General features: G+C 36.9%; 1 protein-coding gene across 1 annotated transcript; it reads right to left on the bottom strand.

Moving 5' to 3' along the window:
- Window positions 1-1,962: 1,962 nt before the first annotated feature.
- LOC131932369 (protein crumbs) lies at window positions 1,963-20,238 on the bottom strand. Its single transcript, XM_059289289.1, has 17 exons — window positions 19,873-20,238; window positions 18,982-19,136; window positions 18,195-18,330; window positions 17,381-17,523; window positions 16,418-16,554; window positions 14,959-15,186; window positions 14,412-14,534; window positions 13,568-13,795; window positions 12,453-12,686; window positions 10,417-11,058; window positions 8,181-8,334; window positions 7,524-7,695; window positions 7,037-7,131; window positions 5,694-5,871; window positions 4,698-4,785; window positions 2,766-2,842; window positions 1,963-2,340 (listed from the first exon to the last, which is right to left on the bottom strand). The coding sequence occupies exons 1-17, from the start codon at window positions 20,236-20,238 to the stop codon at window positions 1,963-1,965; spliced, it is 3,534 nt and encodes a 1,177-aa protein (XP_059145272.1).
- Window positions 20,239-25,255: the final 5,017 nt, after the last annotated feature.

Genomic DNA, 25,255 nt, shown 5'->3' with positions numbered 1-25,255 from the left:
TACGCCAAGCCGCAAGAGTCAGGTATTTAACTGAGCTGGTTTGACTCAGGGACGTCATACGTACTCATGTCCGGGTTCCAAACCCGACATCATCGGGTACCCAGTCAAACACTCTACCGTCTGACCAATCCGTCCCACCTTCCTGCGTTATGACCTGAATCTCTCCTAAACATAACTCAATAGAAGGCCACAGTTTTTTTAATTGCTTAAACAATGGAGAAAACAGGCTCCAATTCGTTGTTCGTTTATTAAAGGAAAAATTGCAACACAATTAGCTTTTGTGACAAATTACAGAGGACGGGAGGAAAGAAGTTGGGTATGGAAGAGTGAATTGATGCAGAGGCGTAGCGACCCCTCCCGGCGCCCGGGGACAAACTTTCGATTAGCACCCCTTCGAACTTTTCATTTGCACCCCCCCTCAAACTTTCAATTTGGCGCCCCCCCCCCTAAGGTCAGCGCCTGGGGACATATGTCCCCCCCCCCGCCCCCCCCCCCCCCCCCTTGCTACGCCTCTGAGTTGATGATGGAGAGTGAAGATGAGAGAAATGGGAGTGAAGGAGATGAGGATGTTATAAAGGAACCATCCTATATATGAGGAATAAGTATTTATTCTTAACCATTCTATATCTGAGGAATGTGTCTTTACACATGTTTTTTTTTTTCTGAATGGTGGGTTTATAAAGAACTTTTTTTTTGGTCGGTGCTTAGCGACTCTAGACGTTTTTTGCGAAGTCCGCCCGCAAGTTCTCTAAAGGAAAGAGTTATCCTTACACTTTTGTAACTTTGTTTCTGTTTATGAAATTAATTAATTGCTCAATATATAGTTTTTCTCACTTATTAATAGTGAAAGGTTTACTCTCATTACTCATTTAAAACATTAACATTTAACCAAGAAACATTGACTGTACGCTTCGTGTATTGCATTCTACTTAATCTTAGTTTTAACTAGAACTGATCACGTAGGAAGTTGCGCTGTGCTGTGCTCGTTGTTTTTACATGTTATGTAGTCAGACAAATAATTGTTTTTAGAAATTTCGTGTTCAGGTAATTTGTATTCTTTTATTCATGTTACTTTTTTAACAAGTTTTTACATAAATTATCCAAAATGGCGTTCATTTTAAATATATATTTAAATGAGGAATAACATTTTTAAATCAAACACACAATTTATAAAATGTTATTTTTTTTCTAAAAAAAATACTAAAAGAAAAATTTTGAAATTAGTATTACAAAACAAATCTCAGTTACTGAAGTGATAGAAGCAAAAACCATTAAGCAATATGTAAATAAAATAAAATTTGTGTTTCTTAAATAACATTAACGAGAAATTATAACAATAAAAAAAAGTAATTGAGTAGGCATACAATGACACATAGCAACAAATATACCCACACATACTAAACATATTGGATTTCTTAAAGATGTTGAATTTGAAATTCATTAAAATAATTATTTTACTTGTTTTATACTAGTAAGGAAAGATCTGTCTTTCTCCTTCCCATTCTCTCACTCTCGCTCTCTCTCTCTCTCTCTCTCTCTCTCTCTTTCTCTTTCTCTTTCTCTCCATATATATATATATATATATTATATATATATATATATATATATATATATATATATATATATATTTATTTATTTATTTATTTATTTATTTATTTATATTATTTTGTTTTCTGTTCAGACAAGAATTTATAATTTTTACAAATGTACTTCTTGCTGTGTTTTTAAAAACAAAATGTTTCTTGCCTAGTATATTCTAAACCATTTTATAAATTTTTATTCAGCTTTTCACTAAACATGTATTAATTTTTAATATCATAAAATATTTAATTTCCCTTAACACGGAAAATAAAATAAATCAATTAATTGAATGAAAATACACAATTAAAAAAAAAAGAAAAACATCAACGGTGAATCTACTTGTATATAAATTATCATCTTGTTCTAGGGTTAAAGTTCACATCAAAGCTTCTGGGTAAAAACTGCGTTCAGCCTAGACTCATGAAACGGCGGATCATCAATGTACGGTAAATATTTGTATCTCTTTTCATATTCCGCGTCAGGCAAAATCTTTTTCCGTGTGGGTGTCCCCACTTCCTCTCTGCTGGACACATCCGGACGACTTGTCGTTTCACAATCCCCCAATGCCCCCACTCCCACTTTGCCCAACACATCCTGATGAGTTGTCGAGTCACCCTTGTCCATGTCCATGTACATGTCTTCTTTTGACTTTCTTGCACTGCTGTTGTCCTCCTCTCTTTGAAAAGGGAACGATAATATTTTTGTATTTCCTGTCGGCCGTTGATATATCAGATGCTGGACGCTGTAGTTTACGGACTTCTATAGTAGATTGATAACTCTGGGAGGCCTATATGAAATTTAGAGAAGAAAAAAAATACGTTTTTTAAGATCGTTTGCATTGGTAAATAGAGGAAATGTAGCGGATTGGGATTAAGGGTGGGGGATGTGGGGGTGGCGGGGGGGGGGGGGGGGGGGGGTGTTGAGAGTGCATCAAGCCAGTGAACTGTTTCATTTTAGACTTTTATCTCGGGGGGGGGGGGGGGGGGGGGGGGGGAATTGAAAATGTTCAGGATGCACTAAATTTTCGAGGGTAAGGGCTAGACACTGGTGAATGTATTGATTTTTTCTCTAGAATTTTCAGATTTTCAGTATAAATTCTATTTCGTTCGGCGATGCCCCCCCCCCCCTTAAGCCTTGGTTAGAGAACATACAAAACAAAACGAGCACAAATAAAGTTAACCTACCTGTTTGGTATCACTTTCTGAAGTTAGATCTCCGGTGGAAAAATCGGTTGTGTGTCTGGGTCGGTCATAAATGGATACTGGAACGTAGAAAGAAAAAAAAACAATATCGCAATAAGTTCATTAGTTAAGGCCCAGAGAAGAAAGGTAATAACAAAAAACAGAGTTCTAAACATAGCAAATGTAGGTATATAAGAAAATATTTCGTTTAATTTAAAATCAATTACTGATAATTTAAATATTTTTAAACGTATTTTTTTAAATAATTAAAACTAAGCAACATAAGTTGTGTATCAACCACCGAGATAGAATGCTTGTCCAGTTGTTTAAACTTTCTTTATAATGTTACATTTTTACACATGAATGCTTCAATAAAACTATATTTAGCGATGTAGGTGCATTATATTTTATTTTATTTTATCAGGCTAACAGGTTTCTTTTTTTCTTACATGAAATATAAAAATGACTGTTTTTTAATGTGGATTTATTTTCTAAAACAATAAAACCAAAATATGTTGCTGAAATCTTTGTGTAAATTGCTTTTGGTTTTACGATGAGAGTAAAAATGTTAATTAGTTAGATCAACATTGTATTGAAAATTCACTACACATATATCAGCAGTTTCCAAACTTTTTGCCACGCAAACATTCGGTCTCATCCAGCTGATAATAATAATAAATGAGTTATAATATAACTCTTCTATCTGATTCGTGCAGATGTATGGGGGTCTATGTAAGTAGGTTCTTCTATTTGATTATCAATTTCGATGGCTGATCTCTTTGCAGCATTTAAGTGCAATGACGTTCTTCAAAGTTCATTAAACTCAGACATGTAAAATGTAAAATAAGCAACCCAAGCTGCTGTCAACCAATGGATGATAAAGTGGCCTTTCTCTAATTTATTTATGATGTGTTTAAATTAACCACTGTTTCCTTAATTAAACTAGCTTGCAAGAACAATTTTAGTAGAACAAAATATTAAAAATTGAATTCAATAGATTGATTGAAACTTATGTTACGCAAAATACAATTATGAAAAATCTACATTTTTTTTCAATAATTAAATTGCTTCTATATTTAGCATTTTTAAATTTTATAGTTTATCGTTGTCTCCCTTGATTATTTAAAACGAATTGACGAAAAGTAATACAAATTTAAAAAAAAAATGTTTTTCAACTATTTTAAATATCTGTCGAGATATTTTTTTATCTTCTTAATTCGGTAAAATAACATCAAATAAACTTTATTTATACCTTAATGTAAATATTTATTGCAGTTGATGTACTTGTTTATAAAAAAAAAGATACTAAATTATGTCAACCATGCGCTTTATTTGTGAAGGTTGTTTCAGAAAACTACATTTCAACACTTTTTTTCAAGCATCCCCAACCCATCAATGAGTAGTGGCTCCTGGTTTAGAAACCGCTAACACAAAGCATTGTAATGAAGCTGTTAGTTAATCTTTTTAAATGAAAATTATTCCAGCACCCAAAATACAATGCAAGCAATATAAGATATCTCAAATAATACTTGTTTGATTCTATCAGCATTTTTTTAAAAATGTTATGTAAATTGTAACAAAAGAAAATGTTATATTCATTGATTTTACAAATTAAAAAAAATACTATCATGTACTAAATATACTTATGTTTTATCAAACAGTTATATATGATATTAAAGTATAAAATTTAAAATATTTTTAGCTGTTACGTCGGGTTTACATTAGCAACATGTATACTATACATGTCTGGAAAAATGCACTCACACCAGTAAGAATAGCAAGGACTTTAGGGGAAATGTTTTCAAATAACACTAACTTTTTTTTTTTTCTAAACAAGTATAATAAACATGTCGCAAGTGTAAACATGCTTTTAAGCAAGACAAACACCAGCAACAGCCTCGCAGAAGCGAAGCGTATGCTCATCACCAAGGTTACCACTACTGATGGAGGTATTTTTAGATTCTCTCTCCACTGACTGACTTCCCTGCACATCTTCATAAGAGACGGTTCTCTTCATTTCAGCCTGCCTCGGAGAACCATCAAGTTTTTTGTTTATTTTATACCCACATTATTTTGGTCCATAAATGATTTGATGCATTGTGATTTATTTGTTTTTTTTTTACTTGCTAATATATAGCCTCTATGTTTAACTTTATTTTCAAAAAGAAATGAATCATTCGATTCTTGCCAATTTAGAAATAATGGAACTGTTTTGTATTAAAATAGTTTATAGTTTTATTGGAAACAAAAAGAAAGATAAAATTATCTATATTTTCTTTTTTTAGAAATGTTTTTAGAAATTGATCAGGAGACAATTCGTTTTTTTCTTTCTTAATTTTAGTGTTGGAAGGGATTAAATCTATCACGATTAAGTATTACATGTCAACTTGTTATGCGTCATATAGGCGTAAAGGTGACCGGAAAATGCGCAACAGAACACTGCGCACAAAAAAGTCCGCAAGGGCCTTTTTTTTTAATACATCGAGCGTTTGCAGACATTAACAAAGAATGACTCTATGTACTTTGTAACATAATCAAAAATTTCCTCGAAATAGGACACAATTAAAGTGTCTTAGGATAAATATTTGCATTTGCGCAATTTTCTGTTTGCGAAGTTTTCCGTTGCGTAATTTTCCGATCGCGCATTTTTCTGAGAACCAGAAAGACACAAGCATATTTTGTTAAGTACTATAAATTCTAACATTAAATCTACAGTAAAACCTACAGCTAATTGATGTAAACGATTTTCGTTGCCAAAAACAAAAACAAAACTTTTAATTTAAGGTCTTGTAACATATAAATCAGACGTATGAATGCTTATGTTTTATTTTCATTTGTATTAAATCTCCTTTGATCGTAACTGCAGGTTTTGATAAACATGTAAAATAAACAAAAAAGTATAACAGTTCAGTGAAGATGGAGTTGGTTTACCTTTGAAGAAAACGTCACAAACGACGTGGACTGGTCAGATGGGTGAAAGAAATCACCAGAACTGGTTTCATCATTGGGTTGTCCCTGTGCGCTGGTGTCCTCCAGGTACAGTTCGTTCCTGTAGGACATGGGTTGCTTCAGGTTGGCATCGTATTTCACGCTGCCATCCCGGTTGGATCTAAGAATAATAACAAAGGTAGGAAAGGGTAAAGGGTTGCGTTGTTTAAATTAATTTTTTTTGTCTAAATAAATTATTTTTGTAAATATTGGCTCGGTTTTCAGATTTTTACATGGATCACTCATATTTTTTAAATCATTATCATTATCGTTGTTGTTTTTTTCTCTTTCGTTCCTTACGGAACATGAGGCCTATGTTAAAGCTTTCCACCCCCCCCCACCCCCCACCACAGGTTCCTACCACAGTTTTCAGCTGATCCCAGTTCCTCCCTACCTTTTTGACCTCCCCCGGCACGTTACGCCGCCATCAGAGTTTCTTCCAGGCTCTGCCCCCCCCCCCAACGAGATGGATTTTATATAATACACATACACTTTTACTTGTGTCCGCCGTCCGCCCCCGAAAAATGTTGACCGCCACCCCCCCCCCCCCCCCCCCGAAAATTTCAAGTCCCTCCCCCCTCCCTTCCCCCCGGAGAAAAAAAAAAACTGGAAGAAACACTGGCCGCCATGTCATTCTAAATATAGAACACTTCCATTTATTCAATTCTGACAGTGATTTAGTCGTTTAAGTTAGATGTGATAGCGGAAGCTGCTAGGATCGGCCTCAAGTCTGACTGATATAAGCTGAGTGAAACTCAAGCAGCTCAGCCTTATGTTGTCCACGACTTATATTTACATGACCACGGGAAAAGGTGAACTCTCTTCTGATAATCATGTGATAGTACTTTTAAATCCTTTAAATTCTGTTTTTGTTTCAATTAAATGTAAACCAGTGGCGTAGCGAGGTGGGGTGTTACCCGGTGCGGCACTTAATGGTGTCACCCCCCCCCCCCCCTCCACCCTTGTCGGGATTTGTCAAATTTGCTCTTAAAAGACTATTTAACACTCTAATTAATCACTTAATTAAGCGGAATCATCATTTTTCTTAATATATTTTGCTTTTTTTGCCTTGATTTCACCCCCTAAATGGTGTCACCCGGCGCGGTCCGCGTCCCCCCCCCCTCGCTACGCCACTGATGTAAACAATGTCGCTTGAACAGCACCAAGAAAGAGTTTCGGTCATAGCTAAACCAACAATAAGAAGTTTGTTTACCTGCTGTGAGAAATGATATTGACTACAGAATATAACTCAAGAAATCTAAGCCATGCTTATAGAGAGAACTTACTTGCAATTTTTAACAATGATCATGGCAACCAAGCCAATAGCCAATAGTCCACACGCAGCTATCAAGGCAGGGTACCAGTTCTCTATACTGTAGTTCTGGTAAATTAAAATGTTGTACATTTGTTAACAATGGAAAGAAACAAAACAATAACGCAGAGGGGATATGACTAGCATTGCTGTTAAAATAATGACTGTTCTTCTTCTTCGTTCTTAATTTTTAGTGTTTGGGGGGGGGGGGGGGTCGAGCCTTATCTGCCAGAGGGTTCGGACTCAAGACTTTTTCGAATTTAACAACCATGAGCTTTTGCTGACTCGACCACGTCTCCAACACAATTAAGTATACGTGTCAACTAGCTTTGATTTTTTAATTTTAAAAACACACTAAAAAAAACTGCAACCTTTAATTTATACACTGTAATTTAATTATGGGAAAAATAGTGAGATTTTAATTATATAATGAATTTGTATCCTATTATTATTTTTTTTACCAGAGGAGGTTCGACAAAATGGACTTTCTCAGCCACCGCGTCAAGAAACAGTGGACAGTACATGTAATGTTCCAGCTTGGATTTGAACCTGTTCAGGATGTAGCTGACTTCATGCTCCTCCAGTTCCTCACCACTCACTTGGATGTCCGGATAAATGGCAGTGATGATTTTCCTTGAAAAAAATACACACATGATATATTATTCGGCCTGAGTAATCTGTAGCATGACAGTGGAAAGAGAAGAAAGGGCTGTTGGGTTTACATGAGCTTAACTCAAGAGACCTGCACAAAAGAATTCAGTGATTAGATGGAGCTGTAACCTTTTGCTCCTTTTGGGCTTCAAAGGGTTAAGTAAATACTTATTATTAATTGTAATCATTTTTTTTCTGAACGGATATTGATATTTAAGATTTTAGACTTTACAGATAAAAGAATACCAGGTTATGATGCAATTGACCAAGATAGTCACATTTTTAATCATGTAATTAAACTTTTAGACAAAATTAAGATTACATTGTTAAATATGCTTATTTATATTTCACAGGTATGCGATTATATGCGAATGAAATTCTGCTACTTCTAGGCCAAATCTTTTTGTACACACAAGTAAGGAGATTGAAAATTTCGTCACAAGATTATACATTGTTTTGTTCATTACCCATCTTTCGATGTTTCCATCTGAGATTTGTAGCTTGCTTCGATTGTCCCATTGTACAACATGGAATCCTTGAAGAGTTTTTCAAGTCCTTTACTCACCGTCCAGTTCATTGTGTCGGTTATATTACAGTCCAAGTAAAATGGAATGGAAACTTCTGGAAAAGATTGTTTTACAAGTTATACTAAGGTAGATATTTAAAATATTGTTTTAACTTAATTCAAATTCAAGATTTAATTAATTTTAGAGTTATTATGTAGCTAATTTTGTAAATGTATTTATCATCAAATGTTCGAAAATATTAACATGATTTAATATAATCAAGTACTAAAGTGCAAAAATGATATTTTGTGATTAACAAGTTTTCTGAGTAAAATTGAATGAGTTTACAAGTGCAAACATGCAAACATTTGGTGCTTATTAAATCTATATCAGGGTCTTGGCAGGGTCTTAACCCTTGACTTAACCCTGACCCTTACAATCATGCTAGTAGTTATGCTTAGTAAAATTAGATATATTATGTCCTACTGGAGAACATACAACTACCTAAACATGTAATGCAAAGCATTTTAAATAATCTACATTTTATTTAAATTTTAGTGTACAAATGGACAAATATTTATAGTATTTAAATGAGGTAGTTTTTATTTATTTTGCAAAGCTGTGAGATTCTGGTTTAAGGTTTTAAAAAAACCAAATACAAAAATTAGATGTTATTTATACACAGTAACAGACTTATCACAATAATGTTTATAAATAGAACTGATGTCACATCCTGTCTCTAACAGCTGAAGATTACCAAAATCAGAGCAAGTTTTGCCAGTCCATCTACCCTGACAGTGGCAGTTGTAAGATCCGTTTAAATTGTCACAGGTTCCTTTGTTCCGGCACGGAATGTTCCGGCACTCGTTGATGTCCAGTTGGCACTGAAGACCACTCCAGCCCTCGTCACACACACACGAGTAAAACTTGCCGTGTGTGAGTACACATTGCCCGTTTCTGTGACACAATTCTTCGCTGCATTCTTGCGCTCTTTCTTCGCATCGATTGCCTGTCCAACCCGTTTGGCAAATACAAATGAATCTGTTAGAACTCTCAAAGCAGTCGGCGTTATTTTTACAATAATTTTCTGAACAGGAAACTGTATGTACAGTGAAGTTGATAGACGGTAGCTTTGTGCATCTTGTGAATGGATGTTCCCTGGGGCACTTGCAAACCGGTCCAGAAGATTCCTTTACAAAATGACAACTGCCACTGTTGATGCAATACTCGTGCTCGCAATCGATTAGTAAACTTGAATTTAAAATCTGAGGTGAATTCGGAACTTGGTTGGTCAGTCTACTCACAGTAGCATGGAATTCATCTACAAGAGATACGTTGCAGTTTTTTCCACTCCAACCTTTTCTACACTGACATGTTCTACCGTTGTGAGCATCAGCTAAACAAATTCCCCCCGGGTAACAAAATGTTTCCAGGCAATGTTCACATAGACGTCCGTCCCATCCTTCATCACAGTGACATGTAAAGTAATCAGAATCAGAACCTTGACAAGTGGCGCCATTTTTACAAGGATTACTGTAACACGGCGGTTGCCATTCACACAGATCCCCTTCCCAGCCGTCATCACAATTACAGTAAACCATCTCTTCTTTTTCCACACAAATACCATGATCCGAACAATGATGCTTGCATTGAAGAATATTTATCTGGCAGCGTTTGCCAGTAAATCCTTGTGGGCAGGTACAGCTAAAGCTACCGGCACTATTGCTGCAGTGTCCGGCATTCAAACATGCCGGAACATGGTGCGGGGTCAACATGCTTGGTGATACATATTTCATGCTTTGTGAAGTATGTGCCATGCTTATTCTACTGAATTTTAACACACTCATGTTACCTTTATTAGTTTTATTTTCATTATTTTCACCGCTATTCCCTCTCGTATACCTTTCTGTAGAAGTACCAACATAAGAAATGTTTTCCGTTTCACTATCTGTTCTTGCTAAATTTGGAGAAAAGGTTATATTATGATCTGTACTATTTTCGTTTAAAAACCCATCCGAATTCTCTCCGTACGGATCCGTGGTTGTTACACCCTCGACGCATTCGTCAATGTCGACATCACACAGATTCCCAGTCCAACCTTCAGCACACACACATGTGTAACTAGCCGGCGTGTTGTGACACACTACATGAGAATCTGACGTCTCGTTGTTGAGACTTACGCTACCCGTAGAATTACCTCGGAAGGAGCAGATATCAGGATTGATCAGGCACTCGTCTATATCCTCATCGCACTGAACCCCAGTCCATCCAGGAGGGCACACGCAGTTGAATGTCCCGTACAGGTTAACACACGTCGCTCCGTTCCTGCAAATTTGCTTATCCCCAACACACTCGTCCACGTCTTCTTCACATCTCCGCCCTGTCCAGTTGATCATACAATCACAGGTGAAGCCACCCGGTGTATTGGTACACCTCCCCCAGTTGTTACACTTCAAGGTAACACATTCATCAATGTCCTCCCCGCAGCTTTCATTTCCCCATCCTTCCTCACAAATACAACTATAACTCCCAACACTGTTCACGCACGTTGCGTTATTCAAACAATATTCCCCCTCCACCTCACACTCGTTCACATCCGTCTCGCAATGACGCCCGATAAAACCAGAAGGACAGACACAGCGGTATCCGTCGATCTCATCTTGACAGTGTCCGTTTTTACAAGGGTTGGTGAGACACTCGTTGACGTTTGTCTGACAGTTTAATCCTTCCCAGAAGTCCGTGCAGGTACAGTGGTACCCGCCCGGCAGGTTCAGACAGCTGCCGCCATTTTGACAGACTCCGCTGTCGCATTCGTTGATATCGTCCTTGCAGTATTTTCCTAAAAAAAAAACCAAAACAACAACATTGTTATAAAAAAATAAAGACTTTATATTTGTATTACAAGTAGGGTTAGGGTTACGATTAGTGTTTGAATTAGGGTTCTGCGGTTTGTTTGTAAACATACGCATGCATATTACCGTCGAAAACAACGCCGCGAATGAAGGCGGTAGTTTTTTACCATTTTGCATGCGTATCTTTTTCCAAAATATTGTAGCTATATTAAACTATATCCTTCGTTCTTAATTGTAATGTTGGACAAAATTCCTTCTGTTATGTAGTCATCAGTGTGTTTCATATAGTTTGATGACGTTGATGATGGTGGTGATGACTGCAGTGAGAGGTTAAACAGTTGTGTGGTGAATTAGACACACTAGATTACTTGATTGTTGAAGAAGACACCAACACAATTTTAGTTAAGCAAATTTAATGGTTACTACTTTTGCTCTTGTGTAACTAGGAAATAAACTTCGACATCAATAGTGACTAGCCTTAGGGGCCAGCCCTATCACACATTATTAAACACAAAACACGACTACATGCTAGCAAGCCTAACGTTCAACTGTCTAATTTATTCTTCTGCCCCTAGCTTCACCCTCGGGTTCCTTAACCCCTGCCTGACACTGGCAGTCCAGCGATGGGGAGGGGCGGGCATGCTAGCCTGCACATTAATAGCTAGGTGGGGCTGGGATGCATTGTGTCCCAGTTCAGGTGTGGGACGGGAGGGGCCAGGGGGGTAGATAACCAAATGCATCAATACTGGACTTAGTTATAACACCTTCCCTACAAAACAATCTAGTATAGCATTTTAAGCGTATTATGAGCCTTTGATTCTGATTTCAGCCTGCCTTTTTTCTGGATTTACTTCCACAGCCTTTGTCCAACCAAGAACAATCTACAAGGCAGCAGTTGTTTGATTTTGGAGTTGTCTCTCCTAGATGGGTTGCTATCCCCAAATATCGATCCTCACTAGTCGAACTCGGAACTTTTTGGTTTAGCACCACCATCCTTACCGTCCCGACCACATAGACACCTTAAACCAGGGGTTCCCAACCTTTTTTTACTCTAGCGCACATTCTAAAATATCGGTAGGGTGGCGGGCACCACCTATTTTAAATCGACAAACTCCTTCCAGAGGCGTGGCAACCCTTCCCGTCACCCGGGTACAAAACTTTCGATTTGCACCCCCCCCTCAAACTTTCGATTTGCACCCCCCCCCCCCCTCAAACTTTCGATTTCCATCCCCTTCAACCTTTCAATAATGTTTATGAAAATAATTCTGTCTCTGTCGAATAGTGAGAGGCGGGCACATACGAATCGTTCGGCGGGCGCCATGGCGCCCGCGGGCACGGGGTTGGGAACCCCTGCCTTAAACTATATCTCAAAGTTCCAAACCTGCGAATCCCCTGCGACAAACGCAATTAAAATTTCCAGGAACGTTGAGACAGGTGGCGCCATTCATGCATGGCTGATCCAGGCACTCATCCACATCCGTCTGGCACCAACGACCACTGTAACCCTCCAGACACTGGCAGACGTATCCCCCAACCGTATTGTTGCACGTCCCCTCGTTTAGGCAAGTAGTGTTGGACACGGCACATTCGTCAATGTCAGTTTCACAGTGCAGACCTGATAACATTACCACATATATAATATTATACCAGTGTCCATTTTCAAATAAAGTCCTTACAAAATCAATGCAGATAAATCTAAATTCATAAATGTCCATTTTACAACGAAGACCCAATAAAATTCTCTTAAATGTAAAACAAGAATAAAATAGTATATTTTTTTCTTTAAAAAAAAGTTTCAAAACATTTAAAATTAAGTTTTAAATCTTTAAAAAAAACATACTATAAATAATATATTTTTGCCAGCTTTGAATTAAATATATTTCAATAGTCCTCTGACGAAACTAAGAATAAATTCCCCTCCCGATAAATTAATTAAAAGTGCCTTTAATATACTTCACTAACATGGATATACAAATATTTTTGAAAACATGTATAAATAAATCTCTAGAATTGATCTGTTTTAGTCTATTATTGACCTCAAATTTCTGGATCAAAATGTGTAACAATCATGGTTGTAAGTAAAAGTGGACATACTTTGAATATTTACTAGCTTATGCGATCATTAATACGCTAAAGTATTTTTAAAATATTTATAAATACATCACTAGACGGGATTTATTTTTCAGATTTTTAACTTAAGTCACCAGACACAACAAACGTGGGTGTAACTTAATATAAAAAAATTGTGCGCACGAATCAGTTGGATGTCGGCTTTTTTAGAGATCGGCCTTATTTCCAGTCGGTTATTTTTCTTATTGCCGTTTGATACGTGTCGATGTCGGTATTTTGTCCGTGTCGGCCTTTTGTCGATATCGGTCTTCTTTCCGTGTCGGCCTTTTACCAATATCGGCCTTTGTCAGGATCCCATTAAAAACTAGGAATAAAAATGTACACTAGCAATACAACATCTCTAACATACACCGTATCGTCCCTTACCTTCAAATCCTCCGGGGCATTGACACTTATACCCTCCCAGCAAGTTGCTGCACTGACCGCCATTTTGACACGGCACCCTCAGACACTCGTTGACGTCCTGGGAACAGTCGCTGCCGCTGTAGCCGGGCAGGCAGTCGCACTTGTACGAGCCGACAAAGTTGAGGCAGGTGGCGTTGTTTTCACAGGGGTGGAAGCTGCACTCGTTCAAGTCGTCTGCACAGTCTTGGCCTAGTCACATGAAGTTGAGAAAATGATTTATAATATCAAGCAAAGTCTGTCATCCAGTGTATTTCTAGACTTTTTTCTCCATGGGGGGCACTTGAAATTTTCAGAGGGGGGGGGGAGACTTAAATTTCCGGGGTGCGGACTAAAATTTCCGGGGGGTGGAAACACTATTAAAAGTATATATTTTCTATATAAAATACCAGTTTGTTTTGGGGGTAGACTTTCTTAGGTGGGGCGCCTCCCCCCGAAGACATGCCTGGAAGAAACTCTGCTGTTATCTATTTTTATTGCAGCATTGTAGAGTAGGGGAGATGACTGATTATAATATGTGAAATATAACTGCAGAAGTGAAAGGGAATTAACTGATTCAGTTGAGAGCAGATAACTGTGCTTATAGAAGTAAAGTAAAGAGAATATTTTTGGACAAACCAAACCAACAGTTCAGTAAAATACAATGAATATAAAAACATGTTGAATATTACAAGTACTTGTGTGTATATCTATTTTCCTAATTGCATAATAGAATGAATTTTCAGCAATATAACTGCAAAAAGAGGGGATATAACTATTTCAATTAAGGAGAGATAACTGCTGTAGAGAAGATTGAACACAAGATTACCTATGTAGCCCACGGCACACTGGCAAGTATAGTTGCCGATGCCGTCGGTACAAGTGGCCCCGTTTCGACAAGGGCTGTTTGCGCAGTCGTCTATGTTGATGTCGCACTTGGGTCCCTCGTAGCCTAGATGTGGTGAAGATAATAAATTTAAAGTCTTCAAAAGTACTTATCCGGATTATTCAAACCCTACCGAGCACCCCTCTCTGTCCCTTTCCTCCCCCTCCCCTCCCCGTGGATTTATTTTTTTTACAAAAAGCCTGGTATTCACAATCATGTTTCTAAGTTGGTTAAGATTAACAAAAAAAAAACTGGCTTAGCATACATAATTTAAAAAAAAAGAAAAAAAACCAACCCAATGATAGTTAAACATTATTATTTGAATATTTTAACTATTTCATAAACTAATCTCTAATATTTAAAAGTAGCACTTTTACTTTTTTTTTACATTTCAAATCTTTTTTGTAAAGCGAGACGAAAAGAAATATGGTTAGCGTTAAGGTTTAGTGCTAAATAAAAAATAAAAACAACAAAAAAAACATCTGCTCACCAAGATGGCAACTGCATTTGAATGTGCCAGGTAAATTGACGCAGTCGCCATAGCGACACCGGCCGTACACCAGACACTCGTTGACGTCAGCCTGGCAGTAGCGACCCTGGTACCCCGGGGGACAGGTGCAGGTGAAATCATTGAGCAGATCGTGGCACGTCCCGCCGTTCTGGCAAACCTCGCCCACGCAGTCGTCCTTGTTGATGCTACAGCTACTTCCTACCCAGCCTGTTCGTCAGAAAACAATCGCTAGAATTTTTTTTAAATCTTATTATCTCCCTTTAATTATTGTGTATCGTAAATGCATATAGTAATTTTTAAATTTCATTATCTCTTTATTTAGATTGCACATTTAGTATTCTTGCATTGCCATTTAGGTTCAACAGCTGTGCTAATTTTAGCTCAATTGAAAAAAGGGAATTGAGAAAGTAATATTGCAAGATTTTCGGAGCCACGCATTTCTAGTGAGTTAAATAAAAGCCTTCAAAATTATACAGATGCTATTCTCATTCCGGACATGATATTCCATACGATAGGTGAAGTAGAGTTTAGCTGTTGTTTGCGCCAAGGCATATGGAGCGATGATCCTGTCAGCAATATGCCCAGCGGTCTCTACTTTCCATAACGTGAGCAGGTACTTATCAGGGATTGGTCGACTCATGGACGTCCTAAAGTCTCAAGTTAGCCGTTGTGTACTCAACAATCCACAAAATAACCATTTGTTATCGCATGGTATGACCTAGATTTAGAATGCTAGACAGCTAACCCCGAAGTATCGAGTTTGAATCCGTGTTCCAGTCAGTAGAACGTCCATGAGTCCACTCAGCTTTGGTGGGCACCTAACTCACGCTAAGGAAAGTAAAGGCGGCTTGGCATTTTACTGACCACACTATCCCTTCACACAAACAGGTGAACTCTACTTCAATTTCGGATCGTTAGGATCTATAAGGGAACTTACTACATACTGTAGATAACGTTAACCAGACGCACAGCACTTAGTTAAAACTCTTTGAATTTAGTTTCGTGATAGACTTAAGAATTCGGATTTGACCACTTGGGAGTGATAGCTACTTGGGGACGGCATAATCTAACGGCACACCGCGCGACTGTTAACTGCAAATTTCACGAGTTCGGAATCGACCCGAAATACTCGATTCTTAAGCCTGTCCCATTCCGCTTGGCCAAAGAGCCTCGTCTAGACGTAACCCTGAATTAAACTCTAAAAACATATAATGATCCTTAATTTCACAATAACCAAGGAAGTATCTTTGACTCAATGTGTAAGTGTTACATCCAACTTAGACTTCTAAAATAAAACAAATTGTCGCTTTATTCAAATTTACCTCTGTAAGCTGGTTCCAAAATGACTAACTCGTATCACCAGTATCAAGACAGATTAAATCAAATTGTATTGTATTCTTTTACTGTATAAAAAGCAAGCAAAAAAAAACAAAATCACCTAGATTACATATTTTCGCCCCAGTGCGTTGATCACACGTGTAATGCCCGTTTCGGTCATCGTTAGGAACACAGTACACACTGCAGTTCAGGCCATAGAAATTCCTTCCACAATACACACGTACCGCAATGTTCAAGCTTTGTAGTTAAAAAAAAATGGGAGGTAATGTTTAATGTCTTGTCCTAGAGAAGTAACTGAGTTTATTTGAGAAATAGATGGGAGATCAAATTTTATGACATTTCTTGGAGAAGTTATATATATATATATATATATATATATATATATATATATATATATATATATATATATATATATATATATATATATATATATATATCAAGCACAGACAATGACACGTGTAAGTGCCCAGTGTTCTTGTCTTGTCATTATCTGTTGTTGTTCTATAAATAGCCCTCGCGCCATCTACAGTGAGAGGGTGGTACGAGATTTAAACCAATCAGATAATGAGGACATCGCAAGGGAGCTCCTCAGTGGAACGCCTTATAAAAATGACTAGAAACACTGTTTACATATTCAGCGGAGTTTTTTTTTTATCGTGTGTAGGCATACTTTTTTTTTCAATTTCTTTCCGGAAAGCATTACCCACCCCACCCACCGAATGAAATAGAAAAGATATATAATTTATGTAGAAGATTTTTACTTCAACCAGTCCCCCCTCTCCTGGAAACTTATAGCCCGTCCCTTCCCCAATCCCAAAATCCCTTCCCTTCCCTCAGTGTTTTTCCAGACTTTTTCTCTAGGGGTGGGGGGATAGACTTTCTTCGGGGGGGGGGGGCGGACACTGTTGAGTGTATATATTTTCTATATAAATTACATTTCGTTCGGGGAGGTAGATGTTTTTCCGAAGAGATGCCTGGAAGAATCTCTGCCCCACCCCCCCCCCCCTGTATAAAAATGTGTGAAGAAACACTATACACTTGTAAGTCTTGTTACCTGACTCACCTAACACGGTTCGTCAACCAGAAATTTGTTTCCTCGGGGTTGGCCAAGGGTTGTATACTGAGCTGCCTATAGAGATAGGCCACGTGATCGTCGTTATTTGAGTCATCGACGTCCACCACGTTGATCTTGAGAAGAACACTGCCCTGGTGGTTGAAACAATGTGCCATGTTTGGTATCTCTAAACAATCTAAATCTATCACTTCAAGAGTATGAGGTTTAAGTCTTTCGACGAACGTATTATATGGAGATGGGAGAATAACATTGGTCGATCTAAAGCAGGGGTCTCCAAACTACAGCCCGCGGGCCCGATGCGGCCCGCGATGTCCTCTATCACTTCAAGGGTATGAGGTTTAAGTCTACACCCAGGCTATTTTCTACGAACGTATTATATATAGACGGTAGGATAACATTGGCAATCTAAAGGATACCTGGATAGGGAGCTTATATTTCATAGAACTCCAGATATCGAGGGTAAAAAAATAGGATAATATAGTGAATAAATATTTTGTTGTTGTTAAATTCTTGACTCTAGAAAGTTATGATACAAACACTTAACAAATATATTACATGTATAAAACAAATAAAAAATAACCGGCAATATGCGTATAAGACCCTCAACTATTGCTTCTCATTCACTAGTCTTTCTCATGGGTTATTTAAGCTGGCCCACTTTTCTTTTTCCATTAGGGTTCCAGCAACTTTTGCTTCCCAATGTTGTTATCCTCATATATGGATGCAATTGATAGAGTATATATATATATATATATATATATATATATATATATATATATATATATGATTAAAAAGAACTTACCGGCCAAAAGCCAAGTCGCCAGACGATGGGATTTGCCAGACGTCCAATTTTGCTACCAAAAGTGATGGCGTTGACGTTGCTGATTTCCCCAGAATTCGCCGATGCGTAGGCGCATTTTTTATAGTTCCCAACGGTACTGTAATAAAAACGCATATTTTATTATACACAGTTTCAGTAACGTTCCCATGCAACCCGCACAACGTTTGAAACTACTCTAGTTAACTAACTTTACTAACCAATTCCCCCGTCCTCCCCCTTCCCAAATATAGTATAAAAGTTTTCAAGTGTGCTGACCAATGCCCCCTTAAGTAATGTTAAACTGACCCATTCATCCCCCTTTCCCCCATATAATTTTGAAAACGTCTCCAATAAACCGACAAATACTCCTCCCAGTTTTTATTTAACATCTACAGTCAACTGACCCATCCCCCCTCCTTATATATAACGTGTAAAGCATCTATCGAGAATTGACCCATCCCCCCTTATATAAGGTATAAAACTTCTATAGTCAACTTACCCATCCCCCCTTATATAACGTATAAAACTTCTATAGTCAACTTACCCATCCCCCCTTATATAACGTATAAAACTTCTATAGTCAACTTACCCATCCCCCCTTATATAACGTGTGAAACATCTATCGTGAACTGTCCCATACCCCCTTATATAACGTGTAAAACATCTGTAATCAACTGACCCATCCCCCCTTATAAAACGTTTAAAACATCTGTAGTCAACTGACCCATCCCCCCTTATATAACGTGTAAAACACCTATAGTCAACTGACCCGTCCATCTGATCCAAACAAATCTCAAAGCTGTGATCACAAGCGGTGGGACACATGCCCCACTTCCCATCACAACAGTGACCATTACTGCCAAGTCCCCTGGGGTTATGAAAGGTCACGAACCTGATGGATATGAACGCGTCACCTTCGGTCATCTACATCAGGAAAGAGTGTACATTGTTATAACAGTCCTTTCCAGAAAATTTATTACATAATATAGTAAGTTTAAAAGTTTTTATTCAAACTAATAACTAGTGTAACTAATTTAAGTACTATTAATATATTCTTGCATTGTCATCCAAGATGTACCACTGTTCCAAATTTATGCTCACTGAGACAAGAGGCAGTGGGTTAAATAAATACTCCAAGATTAGCAACGTTCAGACATACAAAACAAAGTAAGTCAAATAACAACCTTTAAAAAGAAACGAATATATATATATATATATATATATATATATATATATATATATATATATATATATATATATATATATATATATATATATTTTGTTTTGATGTAAAGAGGTTTTAATCATTTTATGCATTATAAGTGAAATTGTAATATTCATGAAAATTGAATAACAGTCATTCTTTATATACAAAAAATACACAAATATCTTATTACTTCACTTATTAAATAAAAGTAACAATATATAATAATAGTTATATGAGCTCAATTAAGGAGGTATCTCTGAGCTTTTAGAAGACAAAACAAGAAGAGAAATACTGTGTTTCACATTGTTTATTTTTCAGTCAAATCAGCTTGAAATCCACTACTAAGTTAAGTTTTCAGCTGAATGAAGTAAAAAAAAAATGTTCTCCTGTTTTATTCTAAATATGTACAAAACTGTTTCATCAAGATGTGAATCTGTCATAATGTCAACTCACAGCTCTTGAGTTAAATGCAAGACACATAAGAAATGGAGAAGCCTGGAGAACTCTAAATGCACATCTTCTCTTCGCTGGAGTTGTCCCGTAAAGTGTCAGTGATGCCCAAATCTTCTCAGCTTTACTGCTTGGAACTCTAACCAAAGCCATGCCACTGTCCATAACTCTTATAAGATCAACAGTTGTGGCAGCACCTATCTGCCCTAAAGTTTCTGTAACAGCTTGCATAATTAAGTATTTGTACTGTGTGTGTGTTAATTCATTAACATTTTCATCATCTATTGTCAACTGAAGTCTGAAGTAAAAGTAGGGATGCTTTTTATCCACTATTAACAAAGATGACTGGCTGTGTTCATGTGATTCCATCTTAATTAATAAATAATTTGATCTAGATCTAGGCCTAAACAGAAGTTTTATAAATTGCCGGCATAGTGCTGAGTTTAAGTTCCAATATTATATATATATATCAATTATATGAGAATAAATCTTATGGTGTCAACTGGTATTAAGTCTGGGAACATGTCGTCATAGAGTTAATGACATCTTCAGGCACATTTTGTGTTCCTTCTGATCAACTAGTCGAGTCTAAATATTCACGTCACACATGACGTTAATAATTTTTCTTTTCTGGTAGTTGATTCTTGCCTCAACGTACATTTATCAACTTTTTTTCTGCATATTTTTTTAGTAATTTTACGAATAAGAAAAAATAACGTCTGTCGAAAAGAGGACTGTGTACAAAGTTATATTAAAAAATAAACCGGGAGTGTTCTCCCCAAAACTTTCTCGAATATTCTTATATAAAATAACAGGAGATGGGAACTCGGGCTATAGACATGATTTTTAATCCATTTTAAATACTTAAAGTTTTAAAAATAGAATAAAATCTCGTAGACAAAAGAATTGCACACCAAGTGAACGCCAAATAAAAAAAGTGCATAATAGTGCGCAATATTATTAGTACTTTAAAAATTTACATTAGTTTTTTGAGAAATCGGAAGTAGCGTAAATTACTACTTCCGTTCAACGGAAATTACTCAAAATTTAACAGAAGCTAGAGAATTAGATCTTTTACTTACATGTGAAATTTCATTTATCTACCTGAAATAGTACTCAAGTTATAGGCTTTTGAAAAGTTCAAAGTAGGAAAAGTACCACTTCCGGTTATCGGAAATCGCTCAAAAGTTGATACGGATCTACGATTTTGATAAAATACGTATATATGAAATTTCATCAACCTAGCTGTAACGGTACTCAAGTAATCGTGTTTACACACGGACAGACACACACACACACAGACAGACAGACAGACACACAGACATACGGACAAGATTGCAAAATTATGTTTTTCCGTATCAGTGAGGTGTAACGATTACAATACTTTCTCTATACTTCGTATATACGAGAAAGTAAAAAGCTCACTTGATGTTGGTGGGCAAGCTTGTATCTAAGCTTGGATACTGGACTGAGATTTAAGCTATTTACAGAAACAAAATACTAGGTTTATTTATAAAGCTAAAAATTATATTGTTGTTTATAATTTATTTTTGTAGCCTAATTATGAGAAATATTTTATTTTTTACTAAGCATTGTAAACAGCTATTCGTTTATGGGTTGAAATAATTAATACATATATATTTCTGATTTCTGATGAAACAATTACACAATGTTTTAAATATTTTACCCTCTTTATTGCATACCAATATACCATATATACTATAGTAAACTAAGCATAATATTGTATTTACTGTTACATAATGTATCTTACCTGTAGAAGACTGAACACCCATATATAAAAACACGTGACACATAATCCAGACATTTTAGTTGTATGCATCCTTGGAATTTCGGATTCTATTTTACCATGTAAGGCAAATCACATCCCATATGCAAATTGTTTACCATATAATTTTTAATTTTAACGTAATATACAAAAGGCGCAGTGCTTGGATGAATAAACATAAACCACTTGAAGAACAACAACGTAGATAATTCTCCTAGATCAACTGCACTAATAAACAAATCTGTATTGGCTTGTGTCATTCATTTACAGAAATTGTAAACATTTAATCGCTTAAACAATCAAATGTTTTATACCCAGATTTCACAAACAGAAAACGAAAGTGGTACACAAATTTTCACACTAAGTTAAACATGATATTTAAACACTTGGCTTTTGGAAACAACAATTTCAAGAACGGTAATCAGATCTGGACTCAAGAGTTTTTTCCCCTTAGTCCTATCTCTATTTCCTCTTGACTCGGTTAACCAGTAAAACCAACCAACAGACCAAGTGGTTAGTTTATATAAGCACATTAAAATGACAACACTTAATTAGTGATGAATTCCGCGGGGAGGGAAGAGGAAGGAGGATGAGAGTCGACCATGAGGATTCAGATAAGTGATTATAAAGTAGGTGGCGATGGCATGAATAGGGAGAGACTTTATTTTTTTTTAAGAGGGGGGGGGGGCAGAGCTTACCCAGCATTAAGAAAACATTCTGTTGTTCTCCTCGTTAGGGAAAGAGCCATTCATTGTTCTGTTTACTCGGGCGTTCATTCATATAGTAAATCTAGTACTTAGTTTGCTGTTTATTCACTCAATGCGATGATGGGTGGTCATGGACCAGTGCTTGTGAATGGCATGTACAAATCCAATAAAGAACAATTTGAAGGCAAAAAGTATACCTTTTTTACTGCGTTTTTAAAAACTAACAATAAAATCTATTATATTAAATTCGTTTTTGAAACATAAGCGGATAATTAAAATATACATTCCCAATACTGAATATTTTTTCATGAATATGAGGACTTTTGTGGGGAGACAATATAAATAAAACTCCTCTTTAGAACTAGCAATCCATTTCGCAGATGAAGTAGAGTTCATATGTTTCTTGATGGTGTGGTCAGCACTATATTCAGCCTTTACTTTCCCCAATGTTAGTCATGTACCCATCAGAGCTGGGTGGACGTCATAATTCTGAACCGACTTTCATTTAAATTTAGCTTTTGATGTACGCGGTAAAAAAAATATTTTCCCCTATAAATTGCTTCTGCTTTTATATATATACTAGCCGTCCCGGCCAGGCTCTGCTCTGGCTTCTGTGAAAAACCTTTCTGTTAAAGACCATTACCTGTGTGTTTAGTAATCCCAAACCACAACCAACCAAAACCAAAACAACAAAACGCAAACATAACGCTAACACAATTACAAATAAAAACGAAAACAAAAACCTAACAACAAACCCAACCACAACCACAAACACCAATACAAACACAAAGAAAAAACAAACAAAAAAACAAACGAAAACAAAAACCTAACAACAAACCCAACCACAACCACATCCACAAACACCAATACGAACACAAACAAAAAAACAAACGAAAAAGCAAACGAAAACAAACCAAATCCAAACGCAAAACCAACCACAAACACAAACTTATTTTTACATACAGAATTGAGCTTTATATATATATTATATATATATATATATATATATATATATATATATATATATATATATATATATATATATATATTACATATATAGGTCTCGCCTAGACGTAATCGTAAATCGGACTCTAAAATCAGACTAATGAGCCTGAATTTAACAATAAACAAGACTATATCTTTGACTTGAGGTGTAAATGCCCCTGTCTTTAATCCCCGATTGGCAATAGTTGTAATAGTTTATCTAATATGACATTGTAAATAGCTCAATGTTTACCTCTTATCCCGTTAATTTTCATTCGCCATAATTATAATCATATATAATGTTATAAAGGGCTCTGAGTTTAAATGTAATCCCATTGGCTATAGCTTAAACCATGCATCTAACATATAACACTGTGAATGACATTTATCCCCATTAGCCATAATTATAATCATGTATTATAACTTTATTAATGGCTCCGAGTTTAGCACTAATCCCATTGGCTGTAGCTTAAACCATGCATCTAACATATAACACTGTGAATGACAAAGGCTTTAATTTTCATTAGCCTAAATTACAACCATTCACGTGAGATATAACGCAGTAAATGGCCCCGCGTTTAGCTCTAATCCCATTAACTATGGTTTATAATTTTCGCCTAATACTAGGCAACCTAAACAACACTGTATTTTTACATGGCGATGTGTTGTGGTGAGGGCGGAAGGATATTTTGACGAGGTGGTGACAGGTCGCTTACCACTGATTGAGCGTCATTAACCTTTTTATTGAAAAAATCTTAGCGATGTGTAGACTGATGGCGTACCAGTGGGTTACCAACAGAGTTTCTTCTCCCCCCCCCCCCCCCCGAAATTTTTTTACCCGCCCCCCCCCCCCCCGAACGGAATGAAATTTATATAATTTATATAGAAAATATATACTTTTAACAGTGTCCGCCCCCCCCCCCCCAAGAAAGTTTACCGCCCCCCCCCCCCCCCCCGAAAATTTCAAGTCCCCCCCCCCCCCCGGAGAAAAAAGTCTGGAAGAAACACTGTTTACCGAGGGAGGGCGGGGATGGGTAGTCGACTAGGACGCCGGAACGGGCCGAATACCTCTGGTTTCGGTCCAATTATTATAAACCCCCCGCTTGGAATCACATTATACAACATAAACTCTTAAAAGTTCTGTTTGCAATCGTGTCGTGTACTCAATGCATTCATAGCTTAACCGGCTTTTAGGTCCAGTTTGTTCAGTTGTACCAACATACCGCATATCATTCTTTTGTTGAAATTTACCCTTCGTTTTAATGAATGATGATTCAGAAAAATAGCCAATACATAGATCTATTTTGCTATGAACTCAAACATTGTATTGTATCGAATTAAGAATACTTAGATAAAAGCTATGGTTATTCTTCCTATAAAACCGTGAAATGTACCTTTCTTTGAAAAGCGTTAGACGTATTGTTTCCGTTGGTAGATCGTCCCATTTGAACAATTTCAAGACTCTGAGTTTCGTTTTGTTTATTATAAGTATGCCTTTTGTATATGAAGGGCAGAATTGAAGGAGATCCGTTGGTAAATTTCTGCTGGTCATAGTCCTGACCACACTATCCCTTCATATGCAGAGGTCACCGAAATAGGTGACAGTGTTTCTTTCAGGACTTTTTTCTCCGGGGGGGGGGGGGGCACTTGATGCTTTCCGGGGGGGGGGGGGGCGGTAGACTTTCTTCGGGGGAGGGGAGGACAGAGAGCCCCCCCCCCCCCCTGAAAAGATGCCTGGAAGAAACACTTTTCCCATGGACCGTCAAGTTCGAAAAAGGAACTTTACTTTACCGTGTTAAATTTTACCATTTCGAAAGTACAGCGTTCCTTGGCAGTAAATAATATAGTGACTAACATCATCCATTTTCCACCTTCCTCTCACACCCCCGTGGACAAAATATTTTTAGCG

Source organism: Physella acuta, unplaced genomic scaffold (assembly GCF_028476545.2).
Source record: "Physella acuta isolate Inbredline_101_S28 unplaced genomic scaffold, ASM2847654v3 ptg002150l, whole genome shotgun sequence".
Classification (NCBI taxonomy): Eukaryota; Metazoa; Mollusca; class Gastropoda; family Physidae; genus Physella; species Physella acuta.
The sequence above is the reverse complement of the archived record's forward strand: the minus strand, read 5'-3'. Positions and strand labels throughout refer to the sequence as shown.